The sequence below is a fragment of the Tamandua tetradactyla genome, chromosome 23 (assembly GCF_023851605.1).
Source record: "Tamandua tetradactyla isolate mTamTet1 chromosome 23, mTamTet1.pri, whole genome shotgun sequence".
NCBI lineage: Eukaryota > Metazoa > Chordata > Mammalia > Pilosa > Myrmecophagidae > Tamandua > Tamandua tetradactyla.
Window position 1 is genome coordinate 31,994,895 of NC_135349.1, and position 27,350 is coordinate 32,022,244.

General features: G+C 38.6%; 1 protein-coding gene and 1 pseudogene across 3 annotated transcripts in view; both read left to right on the top strand.

Annotated features, from left to right (window-relative positions):
* ARHGAP17 (Rho GTPase activating protein 17) overlaps positions 1-27,350 on the top strand; it is a 92,823-nt gene that overhangs the window by 5,568 nt on the left and 59,905 nt on the right. For all 3 annotated transcript variants that reach the window (XM_077141497.1, XM_077141499.1, XM_077141498.1), the window contains exon 2: positions 26,204-26,243. In XM_077141497.1, coding sequence (XP_076997612.1) covers positions 26,204-26,243 — 40 coding nt within the window. The remainder of the gene's footprint in view (positions 1-26,203; positions 26,244-27,350) is intronic.
* Positions 1,104-18,505, top strand: LOC143667351 (geranylgeranyl transferase type-2 subunit beta pseudogene; annotated as a pseudogene).

Here is a 27,350-nt window from a genome sequence, read left to right on the forward strand (position 1 = left end):
CAAAAACCTGATGACCTTCTCCAGGAGTGGAGGGATTGCTACATTACAGGACACGCTCATATTCGCACGATGAGTCAAAATGCATCTCTGTCTGATGATGCCAGAACAAGATTCCAACCTGAACAAATATATCTCTCTTCCATGAGACAGTCCTTCATGTATTTGACAATGGTAAACTTTCTCTTTACTGTGCCGATAGTAATATTGTGTATTCCCTTACCTACTTTGCTGTTTCCTCTTACTGTTTTCCTCCACCTTTTCTATTTCTGAGAAAGAGTAGGTGGCTTTGCTTTGCTTTGCTTCAATCTTAGTGGATTCCGTCAGCCTTTGCACAGAGCTGGAGTGGATGTCCAGTATTTTTGCTGTTTCTTCTGAATCTGGTCATCTGTGGCCTTATTAAGTAGTTTACAGTATTGTAAAATTCTAGAAGGTCAAACAGGGTATTTATAGGTGATTGGAAACCTGTTTTTTCATTGGGAAAAAAGCAAACCCTAAAAAGGGCATGGAAAAATAGCATCATTTTTATATGGGAAGTCAGCATGTGATTCTGTTATAGAATTATCTTCTCCTGGGGTATAGGTGACAGCTTGACCCATCCAAGGGTTTGCCATTATGATCAAGGGTCCTAGAATTAGTTCGTGCGCCAAGCATTGTCTTCACACTTCATGATGCATTTATCATTGGGTTTCTCTTTCTCAACTATAGGTAGATGCCATAGTAATTAATCTAGTATGGATACATTTAAACACATCATTACCCCAGTATCTGGCCATTTTTGCATGTGTATTTTCTTAAACATAGACACTAAAAGTACAACAGGTCCACAGTCCCATCTTCACAACTGTTGAGGCCAGATGAGTTTCAAAAGTCAGAATTTTCAGATTTTAGGAAGGTAATAATACACCTATGCTATCATTGTGTAATACTTCCAGTATGGTCTGGGATAGAACCCCATAATCAAATATGGTATCTGTATCTATAGTGAAATGTATGAATACATTCACACTGAGTAGAATAAATAAAGATTATAAATAGCTTTTGTCAGTTCTAGTCAATTCTGTTACCAAATGAGTTACAAAAAAACTTGTTGTTTTAGAGTTTTTGGTGTTTCAAAATGGTGGTTAAGGGATTGTGGAACGCCTTATTTTAGTAATGTTCCTAAACAGAAATTCTGTGAAATTTTTTTGGCTTTAAATAATGTTCCCCATAATCCAGAAGGTTGGAAACCACAATTATGCTGTGTAAGGGAGTTACAAATACAAGTATCAGGGCAGGGGAAATAAATGAGTGAAGTGTAGGGGAGTGTAGGATATTAGGGAGTGGTGAGGACTGGGGTGAACTGATTAGTATATGTCCATTTAAAGATGGTAATTGCTCTTTAGCTTCAGCTACTTGTTGCCATGGTGAATGTAGACATATTGTACCTGCATCATCTCATTTTTAATGATGTTCTAGAATGCTGATTTCAATGTTTTTTTAAATGTTGGCAACTGTAAGGGAAAATCATGATGAAGGCCAAAGAAAACATATCTTCGAACTTTGTCTGGATTTGGTCCACCTGCTTTTGGTCTCTAATTTAAAGACGAATTCTTATGATATGAAAAGTTGATAGTGGTGTTGGTAATGAACAGTTTCTTGAGATGAGGGTGGATACATTTGTGTTATCATTTATTATACCTTACCTATCTGTTTTTTGTGTATAACATATTTCACAATAAAAATAAAATACAGTGACATGGTGATTTCAGATGTGTGTCTCGCTGCTGTCAGATGAGTCAGGAGCTGATCTGGGCATACCACAAAAGGATATTGTTATCAAGCTAGATGCACCTGACACCCTGTTAGTGGAAAAGCATGCATATTGTATTGCATCCTACGGCTCCAAGAAGGATGATTATGACTACTGTATGTCTGAGTATTTGAGAATGAGTGGTGTCTATTGGGGTCTCATAATACTAGATTTCACGGGCCAACTTCATCGCTTGAATAGAGAGGAAATTCTAACATTATTATATTAAGTCACGTCAACATGAGTGTAGTGGAATAGGTGCAGGTATTGGACATGAGCCTCATCTCTTGTATACTCTTAGTGCTGTACAAATTCTTACCCTGTATGGTGATATTAATGTTATTGAAGTAAATAAAGTAGTGGAATATGTTCACAGTCTACAAAAAGATTTTTTTTTTTTTTTGCTGTAGACATTTGGGGAGACATTGCTGCAAGATTTTCTTTCTGTGCAGTGGCAACTCTGGCCCTCTTGGGGAAGCTGGATGCTAGTAATGTAGAAAAGGCAATCGATTTTGTTTTGTCCTGTAGGAACTTTGATGGTGGGTTTGGTTCCAGACAGGTTCTGAATCCCATGCTGGACAAATCTATTGATGCACACCATTCCTGGCGATTACTAGTCAGTTGCATCACGTATTTTCTGATTTACTGGGTTAGTGGCTTTGTGAATGTTACCATAAGGTGGACTCAGTGGACAGCCAGAGAAGTTACTATCTGTATGCTATTCGTGATGAGTGTTGGCTTCCCTAAAGATGATTTGAAGGGTTTTATTGGGTTGGTAGAGACAAACTGTATAGTTTCATCTTGGCATGTCAAGATGAAGAAAGTGGAGGATTTGCAGACAGGCCAGGAAAAATGGTGGCTCCTTTTTATACTTTACTTGGAATTACTGGATTATCACTTTTGGGGGAAGAACAGATTAAGACTGTTAGTCCTGTTTTTTGCAGGCTTGAAGAAGTGCTTCTGAAGGTGAATGAATGTGCAGCCCAAATTAGTGGCTTAGATTCACTGATGCAAACATTGTTTAATATAATTTTGCCATCTTAACATTCTACATTTGAAGTGCTTTTCAGATTTTTAAATGACCACTCTAAACTGTTAATATTTTACATATGAATTGTATTAAATTATACATATTTAAAATAAATTCCTGTTTTTCACTTTAGGTTTTTTCTAAGATACTATTTTTCTGATTACAGTTTTTGGCTTATGCTGTGTATTTTTCATGTTTTTATAATAAAGCAAACTTACATAGTAGTTTAACAACTCTTGAGGCAGTTTTGAAGTTTTCCTTGATTCATCCCCATGTATCCCTTTCATACATTCTATAATGACAATGTAAATTTTTGTCAACAACGATGTTAACTGTTAACAATCAAAAACACTATAGGTAATGAATTTTAAAATGTGCAAATAAAATACAAAAACATCGACAGGCACTTTATTTTGGAATTGCCATATTTTCTAACCAGAGGGAAATTTTCTTTTTTACAAAGTCTACAAATTTGAGACTTTGAAGTTATTTACCTTGAAAAGGAAATCAAAACCCCACTTTAAAAATGGGAACCCTCTTTTGAAAAAGGGTGAATTAAGGAGGGTTAAATTATAACTTTCCAGGACTATAGAGATCTGAACTAACATAGAGCATCTGCCCTTATATTCAGACAGGGAAGGGTCCTTGGTCCCCTGTCTTCTCAGACCATTCCCTGGGATGATCTCAGCCCCATAACTGCAACCTCATGTCTGATGACTTCTGAACTTGACATCTTATCCCTCGATTGATGTTGTTGTCTCTGAATGTCTCTACCTTAAGTGCCCACTAAAATCGAACCTATGAACTTCATCCTCAATTAGTTTCCTTTCCTTACATTCTCGAATCAAAGGGTTTGCAAACTGTGGCCTGCAGGGCAAATCCAGTCACTGCCTGTTTTTTAAAAAATGTATAGCAACATAGATAGCCACATGTTCATTTGTATATTGTCTAGGTGGGTTTCACGCAGTAGCACTAGAGTTGAGGAGTTGTAACAGAGACTGGATGCCCTGCAGAGCCTGTAATATTTTTACACTTTGGTCCTTAACAGAGTTTGCTGACCGTGCTCCCTAATGCAGTGAATGTCACCTTACTTTCTTGCTCACCTGTCAGTTCCCCTCTTTCTCCTTCATATAAAGAAGGGGAAGGCTATCACCATCATCTGGCAGTTTTCCCTTCTTATTATCTTTTTACTTGGTCTCTATTTCTCTATGCCTGTCCTTTCTAATCCCTTAGTCTAGGCTCTCATAATTTTTCACCTTTTAACTTTGCTACCCTGAGTTGGATTTTACACCTTTTGTCAGACATCCAGGTCCCCACCTTCATTTGACATGACTAGTCACCATTTTAGTAATGATAGCCTTCCCCTAAAAGTAAGTTTTTTCTGATGAGTTCCCTGGAGTTTAGAATCACCACATTTATTGGAAATTAATATTTATATAGCCATAGTATTGCCAAGTTACTGTCCACAATTATGCTGTCATTTCATTTACAATGCAATAATTATTTATAGAGGTCATGTTTTGCCTTACTAACATTAGTTATTATCTTCAGAAAGCTTGCTCTGTATTATAATCTTTTCATTATTTCACGAAGGTTGAAATAAATGTATCCCTATTTCATATTTCTTTTATGAGTTTTCTGAATGTGTCATTTCTGTATTTAATTGTTGTGAAATTAATGTTTAGTTATCAGTTTCATAGCTCAATTATCAATTCAGTTCAACAAACATCTCCTAAGAACCTGTGAAATGCTAGGTTAGTTAAAAATAAAACCAATACCTAAAAACTTGAGCGGGGAGACAGACATACAAACATAATTTGAATACAACTATTATACCAATTCTAGCAGATCTTAATGCCATTTCTTTATTTGCTCTATATTTCAATATACATAAGTTAACATTCTTGTTCTCAAATACATTCATTACTTATAGTACAGCTATAGAACCATAAGAGAAGACATTCAGGACTATGTTTAGTCATTTGAAACTTACAGGTTTAATGCAAGTTTCAAAACATAAAGGAGATTCTATTAAAAGCCTCTTCCTTTGACTTATATAAGAAGTTGTCCTTTGATTAAGTAGAGCCTTTTTGTAGCAGATGAAATGAGAGGCATGTACTCAGTTCATCTCAGCCATCTAGTTGAAAGACTTGTTTCCTAGGTCATGATATTTCACATTAATTACAGCTTATTGATTATTTGTTTAGTCTGCTGCCTTCTGATTTGTTCTAAGATGTTTCTGTCTTCCTCTCCTTTCCTGCCATTCTTCTCTTTAGGTAATTCCCTTATCAGAGATACCTTTTGGTCTTGTGGTCAATTTGATAGCTCTATTAATGTTTCAGTAGCATTTCTTCTATTGTTTCTTGGAATTCTTCCACCTGTTTCTAGCCAAGTATTTACCTCTTAAAGAGTTTAAGTCATATATTGTAGACTAAGTAAACAGGTGTTCAAATGAAGACAAATATTTAAATAAATAAATGCTCAGACATATATAGAAATTCTTCTAAGCAGTCACTGACTACCTGTCAGCTGTCATTGTGAACATCTGTGAATGAACCAGCTTGCATTCTACCTGGTCATTGGATACCTGCAGGTATACATGCTGAAGTAGCTGCTTGGAACCATGCCCAGCTGTACCTTGGGGAAATCCACCAAAGTATGGCTACTTAGCTAGATAAACCGAGTGCTGGGATAGGGAGAGCGCAGGCTCTGAGATATGCCTGGGGGTCTAGCAAAGGCTTCCCTGGACTTGTGACACTGGAGCAATCTTTATAACAGGCACATAGAGATCACAGGCAGTGGGTCTTAGAGGAGAACTAACAGACTGAAAATTCTGTTGTTTAATATTGAAAAATTTTTTTGTCTTTAAATTGAAAAAAGATAACTGTAATCTAATTCTTGACAGTGAAACAACTTTTTGTCTAGTTTTTCTGTTGTCAAATCAGTCAGGTACAGAATGGCTATTTGTAGATCCACTTGTTCTTATGTCTAGAGTGACTGTGGTATTAAAATCCACAATCCTTGGATGCATTCCACCCAATAGGAGGAGTAAGTTGGTTTTTCAACGCTTTTACAAAGTTTTGAAACTAGCGTACTCTTCTTTTCTTTGCCCATTATAAACCGATCACCATCTTTCTCCCAAATTGTGCAGTTTTGAAAATCTATTGCAGCATCATTTCTTACAGTATAATCTTTTATTCTCTTTAATTGTCATTATCTTTATACATCTTCTCTTACATCCTTTTCAGTACTTTCCCTGTATTTGTACTTTTATGTACACCAAAGTCAATATTTCCGAAACAGCCATAAGATTTGAGGACAAAATAAATGACATTTGTGACTGTTAAGTATTCATTGCCTTTTGTTGTTCTGTGGAAGACCATTAGAAAAACTTCTTCTATGAAGGAAAGGCTAACAAAGGTGTCACAAGGTTTTTCTATCATTTTTTTATTGTTGTTTTTTTAATTTTTAGGAGTTGCTTTATTGAGAATTAAGCCAAAGGAAAGTATTTGTCTGTGAGGGTATAATATCACATACTGTGCTTTGCTATAAGTAACACAGATTCTTCCTACAGTGCATGTATGTGTGACGGAGTTATGTGCTCACATCAGATGAAGGAAGTTTACGGCTGTTGAGGTGGCTCAGTGTTGCTTTTCAGAGTGTACCCCCACTCTGTTTATTCTCCATCGATTTCAGCGTGACTTCTGTCATCACGTCTCCCATTTTTAAGTTGTTTTTTCTTGATTCAGTGCTCTCTTAGTTACTATAACCCTTTAATTGTGCCTGGAGCTCTGAGAAAGATAGTCCTGCCAGTTTTTGTTTGTTGTCCAAAAATTCTGGAAGATGGAATGCTGGAGTGTCTCGTTCCGCCATCTTGATAATGTCACTCCCCTAGTCTCTTCTCTTTTTTTAAACATATAATTCTCATATCTACTTTGGCATTTTGTTGGGCTTTCTCTTCTCTTCCATTGGTTTATGGCTATGGTTTTTGTTTATGTGCACCAATACCACTGTGGTTTTAGTAATTGTTGATCAGTAATGTGTTTTATTATCTGGTAGAACAGACATCCTTTGGCTTTCTTTTTCAGTTATTCTCTCCTAATTATTGTATGAAAATGTGTTGTGTAATTTTTGTTTTCCAGTTCATTGAAAAATTAAGTTGGGATTTTGATTCTACTGGACCTCATTCATTCAACTACTATTTATTGTATGCTGGCTGTGGGCTAAGCCCTGGGATACAAAAATAAATTAAAATCCAAATATTTATGGACTAGTAAATCTGTGAGCTTACCCTTTAGGAGAATTGATATTTTATAGCATTTAGTGTTCACTTCTATGAGCATGGCACATCTCTTAATGTACACAAAACTTTTATGTGCCTTCTAAGTATTTTTGTTGTTGTTATTGAAAATAGTGCCTAAGTAGTTCAGTTGGTAGACATGCGTTCTCATAATGTTTGTTTATATATTTGCTTTATTAATCTATAATTACAATGGATAATTTTGTTGCTTCTTTGGCTTTTCTTTGTATATAATATTATCTGTATTATGTTTCCGGTCTTTTCATTTTATTTATGTCAATGTTTACTTTTTCATACCTTCATTACTTGGTTAGATTCTCCAAAATAATGTGTGGCTGTGTAATGTCTTCTAGCATTATTGTATTATAAACACATATGATTGCACTCCTACTGGGCACTGCAGAAGCAGGAATTTTTAAATCTGGCTAAAATGCTATGGTTTCTAGTGGAAATGTGAAAGGCTCCCAGTGGAAATTTATAAGCATCTCTCCCTACTTTTTGAACTGTATCTTTTAGTGCATCTGACATTTGAGCCTTTATTATGTATATATTTGAGCCTTTGTCATAGGATTGGCAAGTGATCTTAAACTCAGAATGTTGAATTTGTAGTCATCCAGGTATATGGAAACAAAAATTGCAGTGTACTTTAGACTGAGGAATTAGAAGAGAAAGTTGAGAAGTAGTGAGGGCGTGTAAGTGGCATATACATGGCAAGATGGTCATGTATCTTCTCAGGAAGAAGTGGTTAGCAGGTCGCAAGCCAATGGTGCTCAGTTTAGGCTCTGAATCTTAGCACTGTCATTAGGAAAAGGAATCCTCCTGCCTTTAGGTTTAGATGGAGGTCTAATGACACTGTCCTGGAGAAAAATCATCCACACTCGATATTTGCATATAGTTTTTTATGGAATTCACAGAGATAATAAAGTCCATGGACAAGAACTCCAAATTTACAGAAAATCCATCTACATGGTTGGCTGCTAATTATCTGAAAGACGCCTGGCTCCAGTTCTTATGCTGTGAACCACGCTCTAGAGGAAAATTATTTACAGATGTGCTCCTCATGTCCGTCCATATCTACTGTTCTGCTAGCCTTTGAAACATCCACTCCAGTTCCCAGAGTCAGGAATGTGGTTCTCTCTATGATGAGATTTGGTGGTCATGTCAGATTACTTTCCCATAGTAATTGGTTGGTTTTCTTTTCAATTAGTTAATTCAGTTGTCTTCAAAACTTTTAGATGGTGATTTAATCTGCCACTGCTTTTTAGGACAGTTGTGGTGTAGAACAAATTGCATTGTATTGAGTCCGATTTGCTGAGATCCCGTCAGAGCTGTTCACTAGCTCTCTGACCTTGGGCAAATCAGCTTCTCCACTTAACGTTTCTGTACTTGTAAAATAGCACTCTTGATACTGCACGAGGGTAATTCAAAAACAAGCCCTGGTATGTTTAAGAAGTTGGCAGGTTATAAGGAAGCATTATAACTCAGTAAGGAAGTAGTGTGACATGACAGGGTAGTATTGGGAAAAATAACCAGGTTAGATTGCGCCTCACTACTGTGTGCCCAAATAAATTCCAAATGGATTAAAACTTTCGTGTAAAAAAAGAAATCATAAAATCAAATATAGTTGATTGTGGAAAGTACTTCACGCTTTGTCATAAAAGGACAGAGAAAGAACAATAAAAATCTGTAGCTTTAATGATCTAACTTCTGTCTGTCATATGTCATAATCAAAATTATGACAGGTGACTAATTGGAAAAAAATACCTATGGTAGCTACAATACAGGATGAATATCCCTAATATATAAAGCCCTCTTATCCATGAATTTAAGGAACTCCACTATAATCATGAGCAAATACCCTGAACAGAAAGTTTATAGGTGAACTACACGTGACCAATAAATATATGAGAATATTTTCAAAATAAGTAATTGAAGAAATATGAAGCTTCAAGACTATTTTTTCACTTACCAGACTGACAAAGATTAAAATACTGTTGCTGTCTAGGGAATGACAAGAGAGGTACTTCCATGCACTGTTGGCAGGAATATAGGCTGGTTTACATTTCCAGAAAGCAGTTTGCCATTGTGTTTGAATAACCGCTTTCTAAAATCTTAATCCTAATCCTTTGCCTGCCATCTGGCCACAGACTCTTACCCTTTCAGATTCTTCTTTTGAGAACATTTCCTCTTGTCCTTTATTGCATTCCCCTCCCTTGTCAGGCCTTAATGAATTATGTCAGTCCCTCTTGGGCATTACTTTTAAAACTCCATCCAGCTGGCCTTTTGCTCCCCCAGTGCTCTGCGGAATAACAGCCTGACTCATTTGTCTTTTTGGCTTCTTCGCTCCTATACCTGGGACGCAGGGTGTGGCCCAGAAAGAGCATCCAATTGTGCTGCCCAAATTTTATGGTCTCCAAGCTCAGCTAGGCTTTTTTTTTCTTAATTAAAAAAAAAATTTTTTTTTAACTTTTTATTGCAATAACATAATGCAACTCAAATTTTCCCATTTTAACCACTTTTAGATTCACAATTCAGTGACTCATATGGGCTTTTAATACTGCCATTCCAATCCTTGGCTGAGTTTCCTGACCTCTTTTCTCCTATGTGGTTTTGCCAAATTTTCACTTTTCTCAAGCCTGCTCCACCCCATTGCAGACACACCCGATCTCCTCAGATGACCTGCCTTCTCATTTCCAAGCACGATTGGGTACTGCTCCCATTTCTTCATCGTCAGTCCTCCAGTTTCAGTCTTGATGGTCATCATTACTTCCCGTTTGTCTCTTCTGTGGAAGATGGCAGCAGTACTGCCGTCCATCTAAGACCGGTCCTCCCACCTGCACCACTTTCTCAGGGTCTTCGCTTCCTTGATCTTTCCCTTGTTGCCCTGCATTTCCAGCTTCCCTCCCTCCACTGACGCTTTCTCCTGAATTCCTAATAATCACGTTCAGGGTCTTCTCAGCGTCCCCCTTCCTTCACATGGCCTTGCTTCCTACTCTCTCAGTGTCCCGCAACTTGCCTTCCAGTAACCCTTCGCTCACTTGGCTCCGTCCCTGCCTTTCCTGACCTTTTTGGCACAGTTTACATCTCTAACCATCCACTCGTCCCTGCTTCACTGAGAAAAGAGACCTGGCTTCTTCCGTGCCCTCGCTGGGCATTCCTTTCCTGTCCCCTTCTTTGTCTCTTCTTCTATCGCCTGTCCCTTACGTGTAAGGATTCCCAAGGCTGTGGTCCCTTAGCCTTCACCTTCGCTGCAGGCTCTGCTTTCTTACCCTTGGTGAACCTCCTCAAATCTGGGTTTGTTGCTAATACTTGATCTGAGATTCCTGTCCAGACTCCTGTGCTTCAGACCATGTATCAAAACATGCACTGGCCATGTCCACGCACATGCTCAACAGAGCCCTTAAACTCAGCCTGTTGGGACTGACTTCCCATATTTTTTTGTTGAAAAAAAAATTTGTCCAGTCAGTCACTCAAGATAGAAATATGCCGTCCATTCTAGACTCTTCTTTCTCACTTTCCAGACACACACGTTATGAAGCCCTGTTAGTTTTACATCTGTAATATCTGTCTGTCCCTTTCTCTGTATTCCCCATGGCTTCAGTATGGGTCCTCATCCTTTCTCATTTGCATTTCGTATTTTTAGATCTCTTAGTTGTCTCATCGTTGGTTTATCTGCCCGCCATTATTTCTTCACTCAAGAATTTTCCACACTGTTGCCATAAAGATACTTACAAAAAGATTATTGCATCATAACTATGTAAAAAGATTAACTTATGTAAAAACTATGTAGAAGGGTAAAAAGATTAAACGCTAATGTTCACTGGATGGTTACTCTGTACCAGGAGGCATTCCGAGTTCTCAGCATGTATTGACTCATTTAATATCTGCCAAAGATGTGAGGTCAGTACTGTTGTTATTCCCATTTTACAAGTGAGAAAACAGAGGCACAGAGAGAATTGTCTGAGCCCACAAAGCTAGATAATAAGTCTCTCTTCTGACAGACTTAAGTGATTACAACAACAACAAACAATTTTGAGCTTTCTAGATATTAGCACTGTGCATGTATTTTAATGCTTACAACTCTGTAAGTTAGATACTTGTAATATCTACATTTTTACGGAGGAGAAAATTGAAGCACAGAAATGTTCTGTCACCCGGTGTCTATTCCTTTCATCCTCTTTCCTACCTTTGTCCTCCCTGCCTTGATGTGTCCTTCTGCTAGGTAACACCCAAGCTTCAATTCCAACTTTTCCTGTAGCTCTTGGAATCGATCATTGGTTTCAGAAAACTTTTCTGATATCCTAGGTTTGCATTAGGTGCCCCGCTAGTAATTTCTGTAATCTTTCTCATGTTAATTAATTTTTCTGTGTCTCAGTTTCCTCATCAGCAACATGGGAGTAATAACAATACTTACCCCATGGAGTTACTGTGGTCTTGAAGGGGATTAATACCTGGAACAGGCTCTGAATGTTAGTTTTCATGACGGTGACGACGACTGCAGTGGCCGCGGTGACCTGTTACTCCCAGAGGCTGTGCACTTCCCCATCAGAGCACTGGTCAGGCTGGAGTATAATCCCTTATTTTCCTTGATGGGCCTTGAGCTCTCTTAGGGCAGGGCTCATATCCCTCTTACTCGTGACGCCTCATGGAAGGGAACCCAACAAATATTTGTTCAATAACTAACCAGATGATAAGTTTAGTGGCAAAGTATGCATGAACAAGCCTGTGGGCGAATTCAGGGATGGGCCAGCATATCTCCACGCTGTTAACATCTCACTATTCCGAATATCCTTTTGAGAAAAAGCCTAGTTTAAAAAGAATCAGTTTTTAAATTTTGCGTCATCTGTGCGTTTTTCATCCATTAAGTTGTGGTGTTGGAATATACTTTTCTTTGACCTTTGGAAAAGGGCAAGTGAGGATTTATAGAGTTTCCGAGCTCGAATCTATCCGTCATCCCTCAGAAGTAGTCTTACCCTATTTTCCAGGTGAATATTTTTTTCCCCTTCATTTTGTGCATGAAGCTTATCTTGAAACTCTCTGGGCTACTTCTGTGATGTGTATGAATTTTAGAAACCTTAAGGGACCACAGTTATCCAAATTCTCAGCACTTTTGAAAGATATAATGTACATTATTTATAGGGATACTTTTCTACATCTGCAAAGGACAGTTCTAATGTTTCACAGTGTTTTGTTATTTTCTGTTTTATTTTAGTCTCTTAAAAGTCATGTGAGATTGTTGGTGAAAATATAAATAAATTGAGGTACAGAAAAGAATATATTTTTAGATCATGTGTTTTGTTTGTGGTGGAGTTAGGACTAGAGTCTAGCTTGAAAATTTGCTCAGTGATCTTGAAATTACACTCTCTCTGAGGATGAAGACTGATTCACACTGAGTAATTCACACAATGGGTGTCTGCTTCAATTTCCATACTGGTGAAATTGGTATAATAAAAACTGGCCTCTAAGAGTACATGTAATACATAAAATGAAAAATAAATGTGAAAGGGCTTTAATTTTAAAAAAAGAATGTACAAATGCAAAATATTACTTTTTTTTCAGTTTAGTATTGGAATCTAATGTTACAATGATAAGTACTTCTGATTAAGCGTGTTAGGATTCATGAGGTGCAGTTTCTGTTTGTGAGTTACTTCTTCACCAGAGAAAGCTACATATTTTGTAACTTTTCCTTTGTACATTTGGAAGTGTTTTCCAGGTTGATAGTTTATATTCCGTGATTCTGCTGTACCACTTCTGTGCATGTCAGTGGCCAGGGCTCTGTGTCTATGTTATCTGTCCCCTGAACTGCGGAGGTCCACAGTTGTTCTTCCTACTTCCATGCAATCGATCTGCGCTCTATCAGAATTTTCATTTTAAAACTTAAACCTGATGTCCCTCCACTGCTGAGAAACCGTCAGGGGCTCCCATTGCCTCCTAATTCCTTAGCAGGTAAAGCCTGTCTTTTTGGCCAACCCCACCCACCCATCACCCCATATTCTGTGCCAGAGTGAGTACAGATTCCTTCCAAGCTTCCCCCTCCCATGCTCTTTGATTGTCCTGTCTTGTGTGAAGTCTACTTGGACTGTCTCTCTGTGAAGCCATTCCTGGCCACACAGTCGATTACCTCTGCATCAGTGCTGCTGGCACGCTCTGCATGAGGTTGATCATTCACCTTTGTGATTTTCCCATCAGTTCCTCAAGGATAGAAACTGTGTCTCATCTCTCTCCCTCCTCTTCTTTTTTACCCAGTTCTTGACATTTAATGAGAGTGCTATAAATACTGGTGGAATGAATGAAGAGCTAAATACCGTGTAGCAAGTACACCCTGAGATAGTAACAGGGGTAGGTTTCAATTTGGAGAATTGTTTTAGCCTCTTCATTCTCAGCACACCTGAGAACTGCTGGCACAGACATTTTTGCAGCGTTATTGCCTGTGGTGTGAGGATGGCAGCCTAAGACATTGATCCTTTGATGCGGGTTTTGCTAACTCACCACCTATTCTGTCTCTAAATTTCTGTTTATTGTGTGCCTTTGATTCTCTTTGGTGGCCCCCAGCCCACGCGGCATTATCACAACCAACCCTTTGTTTTAATTGAACAGCCTACCCTGCTCCTGCTGAAAGTTAGACATAGCTTTTTGTATTTGTGTGGTCTGAGCTCAACAGTAACTTCTTCCAGAGAGAAGCTGGAACAGCTTGATAACTGCAGAAAGGTCATTCTTATATAACATTTAGGGCTTGGGATTTATCTGAAGCTTGGTTTAGAATGCCCTATGTGATTCCAGCTAGCACTCCCTGAGCCCTCGCTGCCTGCCAAGGACCATGTATAATGAGATAAATGGGTTGGTGTTTTTAAACAACCACTATGGTGGTGCTATTACTATTATTACTCCTATTTTACAGTTATGATGGTTACATCATTTTATAGCTGAGGAAAGAGAGACCTACAGTTGCAGCTTACTGATTGACAGCACTGGAATTCAAAGTCAGATCTGACTCCTGAGGCCTAACTCTTAGCTCCTTGACCTTGCTTAAAATGAAACTTAGTACCTGGCATACATCAGTTTTTTACCACTCGGCTAATTCTGCCTGCAAAGGCAAGAGAGTACACCCAATCGCGAATCATGAACATCAGACCTCACAGCAGGCAGTCCTGACTGAGAAAGAGTGCATTTCCGGCCTAGTACATAAGCAATTCTTCAGACTGCCTTTGCTTCTTCCAGCCTGTGCTGCTGGAGCCCTTTTTATCTTTTTATCCTGTCCTGGTAGTTACTCTGCCACCCACCACCTCACTGTACTCTGAACCTTCCAACTGTGGCTCTCAGTCTTGGCTGCACTTTGGAATCATCTGAAGAGCTTTTAAAAAAATGCCCCGGTCTCATCTGCAGAAATTCGGATTTAGTCACTCCAGATGCTTGGGTTCTAAGTATCTGCATTATTTTAATTTTTTTATTATATTTTATTTTCCCTCAACCTGGCCTCTGCTTTTTAACATTTAATTTGATTTGAGAAGTTGTGGGCTTACAAAACAATCATGCATAAAAAACAGAATTCCCATATAACACCCTGTTACTCACTCCTTGTGTTGGTGAAGAATATTTGTTACAACTGATGAAAGCACATTTTAATAATTGTACATCAACTATTAACAACTATGTTGTTAAAGGTGCACTTTATATGCCATACAATTCACTAATTTTAGATATATGACAATGGTTTTTAGTAAATTTACAGAGTTTTGTAACCACCACTATATTTTAGAATATTTTCATCAATTTTAGATGCATGACAATGGTTTTTAGTAAATTTACAGAGTTTTGTAGCCACCACTATATTTTAGAATATTTTCATTATCCCAATAAGATCCCTCATGCCCCTTTACAGTAAATCCCCACTCCTACCCTTAACCCTAGCTAACCACACTAATCTACTTTTTGTCTTTTCTTATAAGTGGAATTGTCTGTATTCTTTGTAAAGCTACTGGGACCGTACTGTGTGACCGTGGTAGGCAAACCACTGTTACCGCCTAGATTTCTTTTTACCTCCATTCCCTGGATTTGGAGTGGCTCAGAAAAATCAGTAGGCTCTTATTAGGGCTGCATTTTAGGTAAACTATGAGCTCAATAGGTCTTTGTAAGCCAGACTGAGAATTTAATGACCATTTATAACCGGCTCTCTATGGGAAAGTGCTTTTCAGAGTCCAGATTTGCTGACTTAGGAAGAAACATTGGGAGAAAGCCTGCACAACCTGTCTTAGGTGTGGAGTGCCTCTTTGGGGGTGCCCTGAGTCAGAGGAAGTGTGGGAGAGTGGAGACGGTGACTTTGTATGGCCTTACCTTTAACACTTCCACTCGAAAGTTTTGTGTGACTTTTTAGCTCCTCCTGGCCCCTTGTCTTTCTGTGTCAGTGAACTGGATCATCCTCCTGTGCTTTTTTCCCAGATAGGTCTTTGCTCCACATGCTTGTACAGTTTGCAGTCTTTCTCACATACTTTTGCGTGCTTAAATAAATTTTGCCATCTAGAAACTCAGCAAATGCTATAAATGAGGAGAACTAGCTGCGGAGTGAGGGATTTGGAAGTTCCCCAAGAAACCCTCGAAAGGAGCTGCTATGTGTGGTAAGGGCGGCAGTCAAGTTTCTCTCCAACTTTGACATAATCAGAAATCGTTTAATGGAGCTTTTAGACTTAGGCCACATGGTTAAGGCAAGGGCAGCAGTTAGATCCCATTTCAGGTGCCAACTGACCAAACAAAAGGCTATGTGGATAAGCTTACATGTGTAGGAAAATGATAAAATTTGATTCAATTTGTTTTAAAGTATAATAGTTATTTAGTCATTATTGGAATTCGTTTAAATATCATGGAAATTCTATTAAGATTGATAAGAATTTTTGTTATTGTGTAAAATAAAAAAGAAATGTTACCTATATAAGGAAGACTAAATAGATGGGCAGAATTCTGTCATTTGGAGAAATAATTCAGAGTGTAGAACTATTACATGTTTTCCCCATACTGTTACCAAAATATTTTCTATTTGATCCATAAATGTAGCAAATTGTTTCATTTTAAAGTGTCAGAGGGCCCTTTGTTTTTAAATTCCTATTAGTAGATTTCAAATTCCTTCCCAGAAATTTAAGATGGCTAATCTAATGAAGTAAAACAGTAAAAACTCACTAAGCAGTCCTCCAGCTCATACGAAGTCAAATTATTGTGGCCAAACTCAGTGAATAGGCTCAAGTGGATTTCATAGACACTTGTAACAGGAGATGATGATGTACAAAATTCCAGGGGAATGAAATATGCTACTTAGCAGTGGGTCTAGTCACTGTAATTACGCCATGGATGCAAATTGTGTTACATGCAGTAATTTTACGTTGCTGACCTGGTATGATATTCACATTCCTCAGTGGATTAGCCGTAATTTATTTTACTCATCTAAGACGCATTTAGATAATTTCAGGTAGCCACAATTATTAAAACTCTCTCCATACCCCATTTCTTCTTTTTCATTTTAATCAGAGTGAATTTGTAAATAAAAAGCCAAAAGAACTATGATCTCTTATATGAAACTGTAAACCAAAATACAATAGCTCTGTAGTCTTGGGGCAGTGTTAGTATTAGCACAGGAATCAGACATTTGTGGTCCCTGGTTAGAGGATACAGGGGGTGCTAGAAATTTGAGCACCTGCTCTCAAGACGCACAATGACCAAAAGAGTTGAAAAGGACCAGTGCAGCAAAGTCTTGAGAAACCAGCACATCTCTACATCTGAAGGGCAAACTGGGAAATTGCAATCCTCAAAGTAGGAAGAATCTGGGTTTTGAAACTGATTTAAAAAGATTGAAGTTTCATGGGAAAACTTCCTTAGCGTGTGCATAGAGCCAGTGCTGATAAACCGTGCCTGCAGGCCAAATCCAGCTGCTATAGGCTCAGAATAGTTTTTACATTTTTGAACAGTTGGGAAAAAATCAAGAGAAGAATAATATTTTGTGACACATGAAAATTTATTGGAATACAGCCACATTCATTCCTTCATATGCTGTCTGTGATTGCTTTTGTGCTACAGCAGCAAAGCTGAGCATGTAGTTGCAACAGAAATGGTATGTTCCACAAAGCCTAAATTATTTATTTGGTCCTTTCCAGAAAAGGCTTGCTGACCCCTGTTATAGTGGATGGTGTTTATTTATATCTTGTCCTGAATTGCATTTATAAGTAGAAATCAAAGGAAAACAAGTTATAGTTCAGTTTTAGGGATGGGGAGGCTGGGTGGGTTGAGGAGAGATAGAAAATTTAAGTGTGAAATATCTGATTTTTCTGCATCACTAGCACTGGGCTGTACTTCCACATTTGGACTATATTATCTAAGTCAGCCACCCTTGTTCATTTTGACAGCTGCTTCTTGAATCACTGTTGGAGATCTGGGGGCAGTAAACATTTTCTTTAAAGGGCCAGACAGTAAATATTCTCAGCTTCTGCAAGCCAAATGGTCTATGTAAAACCAAATAGATACTATGCACACAAATGTGTTCCAGTATACAAAACCAGCATAGATAATATGTATACAAATGTGTTCCAATAAATATTTATGGATACTGAAATTTGAATTTCACATAATTTTCACTTGTCAGAAAAAACTCTTCTTTTCATTTTTTGCAGCAATTACCAAAAAAAGCTATGCTTAGTTGGCTGGCTGAGCAAAAAGGGACAGAGTTTTGGATTTGTCCTGTAGGCCATAGTAAAGATAAGTGTCAGGGCTTAGAATTCAGGGACTCTGGTTTTGACACCACCACCACCCCCCAATCCATTTACTGGCAGTATAATATTAGTCAGGTTACCTCTCAAAGCCTAACTATCCTCATCTGTAAAAGAGGGGTAAAGTAGTTCCCGTTGCTCCAGTTGTAGGGTTGATTTGAGGATTAGAATAAGTACAAGAATAGATGTAGGGTGCCTGGTGCGTTGAAAGCACTTTGCAAATATTAGCTTCTACTGCTCTTAGCTGTAATGAAGGTTCTAGGGGAGCAAGTCTTGGAGGAGCTATTTACAATACGGGTATTTGAGAAAATCTTGACCTGACTTCAGTCTGCAGTTTGATTATATTTAATGTGAGAATGGAAGATTAGGATGGTGTCTCCTTGATGCATTAAGATGAAATTGCTTTAGGAAGTGATGACTTATCCACATAATGGGCTATTGCATAGCCATAAAGAGGAATGAATTAGAGCTTGTACATCTCTGCCATGACCTGGAAAAATGCCCCTCCTGTATGTATGTTTACAGGTGTGATGTGTATGTGTGTAAATGCATCCACTTAAATGATTGAGTTTCTCAACCTAGGTACTGCTGACATTTGGGGTCCCCCAAAGATGTCCATGTCCTAGTACCCAGAACCTGTGAATATGGCAAAGGAGAATAAAGGTTGGAGATGGAATTAAGGTAAAATAATCACAGAAACCACCTGGATTATCCAGGTGGGCCCAGTACAATCTCTTCCTTCAAAGTGGAAGAGGGAGGACACAATCAGTCAGAGGATACTGTGACAATGGTAGAAAGAGAGGCAACATTGCTGGCTTTGAAGATGCAGGAAGGGGGCCAATGAATGCTGTGGCCTCTAAAAAGGCAAGGAAATGGATTTTCCCCTCGGGCCTCCAAGATAAGAAGGCACCCTGCTGGCACATTGATTTTAGCTTAAAGAGACTCATGTTGGAAATCTGACCTCCAGAAATGTAAAATAATAAATTTGTACTATTTAAGCCACTCAGTTTGTGGTAATTAGTTATAGCAGCAATAGGAAACTAATATCGGTTGGATAGTACTTTGTTTTGGGAAAAGAAGGTGCTGGTCCTGTGCATTTAAGATGTTCAGCAGCATCCCTGGGTTTTACCGTCAGAGGTTGGTAGCAGCATCCCGAGGCAGCCACCCACCATAACAACCAAGAATGTTTCCGGACATCGCCAAATGTCCCCTGGGGGAATGAGGATTGGGAGGTGGGATGGGGCAGGAAGCTCTGCAGGTTGAGAACCTCTGGTTTAAATTTAGAGAAAAATCAGGAAGAATGTCTTCCGAATTGGTAACAGTGGTTACTCTGGCATACAAGGTTAGATATGTAAAGGGATGGCTTTCACTCTTTTTTGGTAAAAATTTTTTTTGATGTGGTATGTATGGAAAGTTTTGCTCTTTTTGTGTTTTTTTTTTTTCAATATTAATGAAAGATCAAAAGGCAATAACATTTTAATTTTGGTCATTGTTGATTTTACTGCAGCAAGGAGTTTACACATATATAGCTGCTTTTCTATATAGTGTTAAATGTAGTGTTGAATTTTTTGTGTGTGCGCTACCTCTTTTGAAATGTAGAAAGTTATTTTTCAAAGTCTTCTTTGTGACAACCAATTATTTTTTTCATTCATTATTTCATTGTGTGTTAATTAGACACTTACTGTGTGGCAAGCAGGCACTAAGCTAGGTGCTGGGGGAGGCATGACATCTAAGACAGACATGGTCTCTGACCCTGTGAAGTTTGCCAACTAGAAGGAGCAATGTCAGCAGTGCTCAGTGTTTGTAAGAACATAGTACACGTTGATGGTGTGAACTTGGCCATTTACCTCCATGGCTCCATAGCCCACGGGCCCATAATACATGTTTTAAGAGGATATTTGTGTCCAGAATGTAGTAGTCCCTATCCTGGAAACAAAATGGTGGTCCACAATGGTGGTATTTGGCTTTTGAGTGTAGAAATAGCAATAACTCCTCCAGAAATCCATGACAAGAGATAAAAATTGTCAAGCCAATTGGACATTTTACTTTGGCTCTGTCTCCTAGTTTGAGCATTTGAGGCTGTGAACATTTGTTTTCTCCTCTCCTGGTGAAACATCCTGTTAGCCATGACTGCAACATCAGATATTACCGCACTAGTCTCGGGAAAAGGTGAACATATCAAGGCTTGCACAGCACTGCTGCTTTTAGGCTCTGGAAATTTTGAGGAGAAAATTTTGTGCTTTACCAAAAAGTGATAAATATAATCACTGATTATAATCTTGTCTGAGTAAGCCCCTCGGAATGACTACTGAAATTGCAGAGTGGCTTGCATAGGAAAAAACAAACCCCAGAGTAAAATGGCGAGTAGGAAGTTCCTTCCTGCTTCGTATTGTTTTTCCAGTTACAGACAGGAAACATTCAAGTGTGTTTTCAAGCGCAGAATGTCAGATACAAAAAAGACTCTGACAAAGCAGAAAAACCTGTGTGCAAAAAGTTTAGCTCAGTGCAGCAAAATGTCTGATAAGACAGTCCAGTCCGTGGTTAATGTAAATGCCAGTTGCCTTTAAATTTAAAGTAATGAATTGTCAATCTTTACAAAAGTATAACATAATACACACTTCAGAGTATTGAATGGGCACTTTGGCCAGTGTTCTGAGTAGTGCTGGACTTTCCTTAGATTAAAATTCCACTTCTCTGATAAAGGTAAACCTTCCCAAACCATTCAGCATGGAAAGAGCTAGCTCTTGGACGAGTGTCAGTGATGAGGGAGGTAGGGAATATGAACCACACTTTGGGGAGCAGGAAGAACAGTGGTGGTCCCCTAAAAAGGAAGGTGGGTATAGGCACAGACCAGTGAGAGAGTCATTGAGTGAGGGAACCACCCCAATTTGTGTGTTGATCTAATAATTAAAATAATGTCATGATTTGTCAGTTGAAGTAAAATTCTTGATTATAGATAATCTTTAATAATGTCAATGGACTCCAGAATTTGGTTAAAAAAAGGCATTAGATTTTTTTCCAAAATTAATATTGCCAGTGTAATATATAGAGTGTCCATAAAGGCAGGAAACATTGCATACATTTATACTTAAACAGTTTGTTAGTTACATTTTCAATAATATGTTTAGTACAAATACCTTTTCAAACACAGTACCTCTAAATTTAAAGCAAAGGATCGAGTTGTTAATTTGACAAAAGGACAGTAAGTATATTTATTTTCCTTGTATTTTAAATACTCTGAAGTGTGTATTATGTTATACTTTTATAAAGATTGACAATGGATTCATTACTTTAAATTTAAAGTACTTTATCTGAAAACATATTAAGCATGTTACTTAAAAATGTAACCAACAGGGGTGGGAGGGTAGTTCAGTAGTACAATTCCTGCCTGTTATGCTGGAGACTGGGTTTGAGTGCTGGTCCATGCATTTCCCAAAAACAAACAAACAAGCAAACAAACAAATGAAAAACCAAACAAAAACAAAAATTCTACAAATGGTACTGCAATAAGGGGATACTCACATGGAAAAAGAATGAAATGTGACCCCTGCCATATAGCATACAGCATATAAAGAAAAAAATGTAACTAATAGTATTTTTTAACTTTGAAACTATGGGTACTCATAGTTTAAAAAATCAGTTGATAGTAAAAGGCTTAGTTGAGGCCAGTACTAGGGGTTCTCTTTCCACTCTCCCAGAGATTCACCCATTGCAAAGACTGTTACTTTCAAATTTTACTCATCATTCTGCATTTACTCATATCTATATTTACAAATAGTAGGTGAAAATTGCTGTCCTTTGGGTTGTCAATTTATGTATTATGTGTTCACTTCCTATTATGATAGACGGCACTTTAGGACTTTTGTATAACTTTCCTCTCTCCTTCTTCTCCATCCTCCCAACACAGTTATATTACAATTTTTGGTTATATTATTATTTGATATTTACATTATGTCCAGTTATTTGCAGCTGAACATCATAGTTGTTTTAGTTTGCTAAAGCTGTCAGGATATAGTATACTAGAAACAGAACAACTTTTAAAGGAAATTTATTAAGTTGCAAGTTTACAATTTTAAGGCCATGAAAATGTCCAAATCAAGGCACCAAGAAGAGGTTACCTTCACTCGAGAAAGACTGATGCCATCTGAAACAGCTCTGTCAGCCGGGAAGGCATGAGTCTGGCATCTGCTGGGGTCTTTGGCTTCTGGACACCTGTTATCTGGGAAGGCACATGGCGATGTCTGCTAGCTTTCTCTCCAGGTTTCTTCTTTCATAAGGCTTACCCAAGCTTGTGTTCCTTCTGCATCTCAAAAGATCTCTGGCTGTGTGGGCTTTAAAGCTTTTTCCAAAATGGCTCCCTCTTAAAGGACTCCAGCAAGCAACCCCACCTTGAATGAATAGAGATGTATCTCCATGGAAACCACCTAATCAAAAGGTCCCACGCATAATTGGGTGGGTCACATCTTCATGGAAACAACTTAATCAAAAAGATCCCACCTAGCAATATTGAATGAGAATTAAAGAACGTGGCTTTCTGGGGCACACAACTGTTGCCATCCAGTACAGTTGTGTAGTATGTTATCTTTTCATCAGACTTTTTGTTTTTCCTTAAGGTAGTACTTGCTTTGTTTTTTCATTTGCTTTATTTTCTTCATGGCTGTTGCAGTGCTGTGCTGGTAAATGTTTTAACAACTGGCTCTAAAAACCAAAACAGAAAAAGCCTAATTTGTATTTTCTGCAACTGCTTGTATTGTATTTGGTTTTCTATTTCACATTAAGGTGTAAGGTCACTGAAGAAGGAATTGGGAAAAGATGTACATACTTGGTTCTCATCAGCTGGCTCTAGCATACCACTGAGCAATTATTAATTCTATTGCTAGAGCATTTACTAGCCCTCATTGGGGTTTTGAAACCATTTTTCCTCTTCCTCTATTATTATTATTTTAATGTTGTTTTGTAAGAGGATATATTTATTCTGAATCTTAGGTGAAATCTCTTCTTTTGAAATTCCTAATTTTTTTTTAATCATTCCATTCTACATATATAATCAGTAATTCTTAATATCATCACATAGTTGCATATGCATCGATTTAGAAAAAGAAATAAAAAGACAACAGAAAAAGAAATAAAATGATAACAGAAAAAAAATTATACATACCATACCACTTATCCCTTGCTTTCATTTATCACTAGCATTTCAAACTAAATTTATTTTAACATTTGTTCCTCCTATTATTTATTTTTATTCCATATGTTCTACTCATCTGTTGATATGGTAGATAAAAGGAGCACCAGACACAAGGTTTTCACAATCACAGAGTCACATTGTGAAAGCTATATCATTGTTCAATCATCATCAAGAAACATGGCTACTGGAACACAGTTCTACGTTTTCAGGCAGTTCCCTCCAGCCTCTCCATTACATCTTGAACAACAAGGTGATATCTACTTAATGCGTAAGAATAACCTCCAGGATAACCTCTCGACTCTGTTTGGAATCTCTCAGTCATTGGCACTTAGTCTCATTTCATTCTTCCCCCTTTTGGTTGAGAAGATTCTCACAATCCCTTGATGTTAAGTCTCAGCTCATTCTAGGGTTTTTCTCAATCCCTTGATGCTGAGTCTCAGCCCATTCCAGGATCTCTGTCCCACGTTGCCAGGAAAGTGCACACCCCTGGGAGTCATGTCCCACACAGAGAGGGGGAGGGTGGTGAGACTGCTCATCATGTTGGCTGGAGAGAGAGGCCACATCTGAGCAACAAAAGAGGCTCTCTTGGGGGTGACTCTTAGGCCTAAATTTTAAGTAGACTTGACCTATCCTCTGTGGGGTTAAGTTTCATATGAACAAACCCCAAGACTGGGGGCTCAGCCTATAGCTTTGATTGCCCACACTGCTTGTGAGAATATCAAGAATTCAACTTGGGGAAGTTGAATTTCTCCCCATTCTCACCATTCCCTGAAGGGGGCTTTGCAAATACTTTTCCACTCACTGATCGAATCACTCTGGGATTCATCGGGGCATCACTCTGGACAAACCAACAAAATCTCATATCCTACCTGAGATTCCAAGTACTTATGGCGTTCAGTCAGACTATCTACATAAGTTATATTAGGAAATGCACTAGTCAAAATATAAATTTTGTAACAAATAAACATTGTTTGCTTTAGTCTCACACATAAGGTGCCATTTTAAAATATTAATTACCATCTATGAAATTCCTAATATTTTAACGTAATATTTTCTGTGCTTATTTAGAGTTAAAAAAGGAGTTCTGCATTTCTAGAGATTTCAGAACTTAGGCAGATTCTATTAGAGATGTTCAGGGTGTCAGCCACAGCTTTTGGTACTGGACAGAAAAAAGACAAAAGTGATACAATTCAGTGGTGGTATCTTGTTAGAGGAGGTGCGTGGCTGTTGGAGAAAGGACTGGAGGGAGCTGTTGGTGAAGCTGTGGCAGACTAATGACAGGTACGTTTTTGCTGGTCTGACCATCAGGTTTCTTTTAGAGGCCAGTACTTGACCTCCCAGTCACCTGGGGCCTGCTCCACTTCCCCAGCTGGCATGACTACCTGTGTTTGACGCGTTAGCAATTCCCAGCACTGTGCATGCCAGGTGAGGGCTAGGATGGCACATTTTAGCCTTCTGCTTGTGGAACATGTTCAGAGGGTTGAGAGTTGGCTTCCTCCCGGGCTTCTCCTGGAGGCCTTGACCTTGTCTCCAGGCTCTGCTCTCTTGGACGTGGAAAGTATTTGAGTCAGGTCAGAGTTCCAGTTTCCTGCAGACAGCATTGAGTGAGCTATGCCTGGAGGCATCCCCCTGTTAAATGGGACATTGCTGTGACGACTGGCTTTGGAATCCTCTGTGGCAATACCCTTGCTTTACTTAGCATGCCACTGTACCAAGTGTAGGCTGGAAGCGTGCACCACAGTCCTTCCTGCCCTCGCGTACAGGCAGCACTGTTCTGAGCTTAGTACTTTATTGAGCTTGTTCTAGGGGGTCCCAACCATGCCTTCCGACAAAACCAGGTCCTCCTTCTCTTGCCTTGGTATATAGTCAAGATCATGGGGCTCTCCACCGTGCACTGTAGCTTAGGGAAAGGCTTTGGAATTGTTGGTTCATTGATGGCCTTTTCCCTCCTTATTGTTCAGGGATGAAACAGAATTTTTCTCTTTTCCTTTAAAAATTCCCTTGTTCATTTCATTGGGAATTTGGTAGGGAAGTTAAATGACGTGGCTCAAGTCAGTATTTGTACTAGAAGTCTAAAAAGAAGTCATTTTTTTTCTTAGGAATTTGGCTATATTTTGAAAAATTATTTTAAAGTTCCAGTCAAGGCAAGTTCTATTTGATCCTGGAAAAGAACTTGCTTTTTAAAAAAATTTTATACTCTCCCTTCTCCTCTTCTCTCCTCACCCAGCATTTTCTAATCTCTTTTCTATCTCTGCAAATTTGTTATTTCTAGTCATCTCTTATGAATGATATACAACAATACCATATTTGTCTTTATGTGCCTTGCTTATTTCACTGAGCATAATGTTTTCAGTATTCTTCCATGTTTCAGCATGTTTCATAACTTCATTCCTGTTTATGGCCAAATAATATTCCATTGTATGTACATACCACATTTTGTTTATCCATCTGTTTATTGGTGAACAGTTGGATAGTTTCCACCTTTTGGCTATTTTGAATAATGCTAACTGTAAACATTGGTGTGCAACTATCTGTTTATGACCTTGTTTTAATTTTCTTTGAGTGTATATCTAGAAGTAGAATTTCTGGGTCATATGGTAAAAATGGCAATTTTCAATAATTCTGGGTTATGTGTGGCACAATTGTAGACCTTTTGAACAGCATAGAGAAGTCTTCTAAATTGTTATGATCTGGCAACTGAGACTCCAGTGTTTCTACAACAGTCTTTTCTGAAAGTGGTTTGTGGACCTCCTGTAATGGAATTCTGATCTGGGAGAGGTTGTTAAAAATTCAGGATCTCACTCCAAACCTATTGAATTAGAACATCTGGGGGCAAGGCCTGGGTATTGGTGTTTTAAATCGGGGCAAACACCCTATGTTCACTTACAATCCTATACACATTCAAGTTTGAGAACCACCGTTCCAGATAATTTGTTCTTGTTTAGGGTTGCTATTTTCTGGAAACTTTTGTTAATTCATTTTTCTTTGGTTTTGCCTAAGTTGCCCTCTGATATAAAAATTGGTGAAATGTCCCTTCTTGTTGCCATTCATTTCTGCCTGGTTTCTTTTAAACTCCAGGGTAATCATTATTGGATTTCATGAGTTGCTTTTCATTTCTAGATTACTAATGAATTTTTTTTTTTTCCCACAGAGCTGAGAAAACAGAAGTCCTCAGTGAAGATCTGTTACAGGTAACAAAGTATAACATTTTTAACATTTTTAAAACTCTCTGCTTAAAGGCATATAAAGAAGAAACCCCTCTGGATGAGAATTGAAGCTAGTGCTTTTTTACCTGAAACAGAGTGAAATTGATGAGCATAGTTTTGAGTCAGAAAGTAAAGCAGTTGAGTTGCATGTTGATTGAAAGGGGATCTGAAACTTTGGTATCATGTTATGAAGTTCAGATGGGGCTAGCCCTGCTTCCAAGTGCCAGGTGTTGGGGTGGTGTGGAGGGAGGGCTGGGCCAGCCTGGCCAGTGCGCTGGCACTGTGTCTTGGTCGTGGGCCTGGGGTAGGCTAAGAGACTGTAGTTGTTGTCATGTTGCCCTTGATGGGACAGACTCTGCCAGTTGCAGCAGAGGCCCCACTGGTTCCAACCTTGAGCAGTGACTTCTCACTCGCTCTCTCACTGTTGTTCCCCAAGGTGAGATGTGGGCTGGGTTGGATCCTTGAGGGGCTTAGGGGTCAGTGACAGCGAGCATATCTACCTGAAACAATGTCTAACACAAGAAAATGAAGGTGTTCACTTACTCTTTGTTGTGAGGACAACTATATATTGAGTGCCTGAGCAGGCCCTAGGGTTGGCCTCAAGTTGTTAGCCCAGACTCTCCTTCTTTCAGTAGGGGTATTTCCTGCCAGGGGACCCTGGGCAGGGCTGCTTCATAACCACTCCAGCCCATTTCTCAACAGGTTTCCTAACTTTGGGGCTGAGAGTTTTTCCCAGAAAACCCTGGACTCTTTATGCACGTTGTTTCGCCCAGCCTCACTCCCAGCCCCACCAGAACATGGAGGGAAGGGCAAAACTGCCTCTGTACAGAAGTTTCTGTTATACCTCCTTGCCTCTTCTCCTTGCTTTTTGCTTGCATAACGTAGAGCTGGTCTACTCAAGTGAGTGTCCAAAAAACAAAGATCTGCCTCCAGGTGACTTTTCTCTCTCTTCCTGTTGGAGAAGCTGGCATAATTTAGAAAAATACTTCTTCCACCACACCGTGCTAAAACATCCTTCTTGTTATGACAGCCATCTGTAGGTGGACTATTTTAGCAGCTCTTATTTCTGTTGTTTGTTTGGGTTTTTATTTT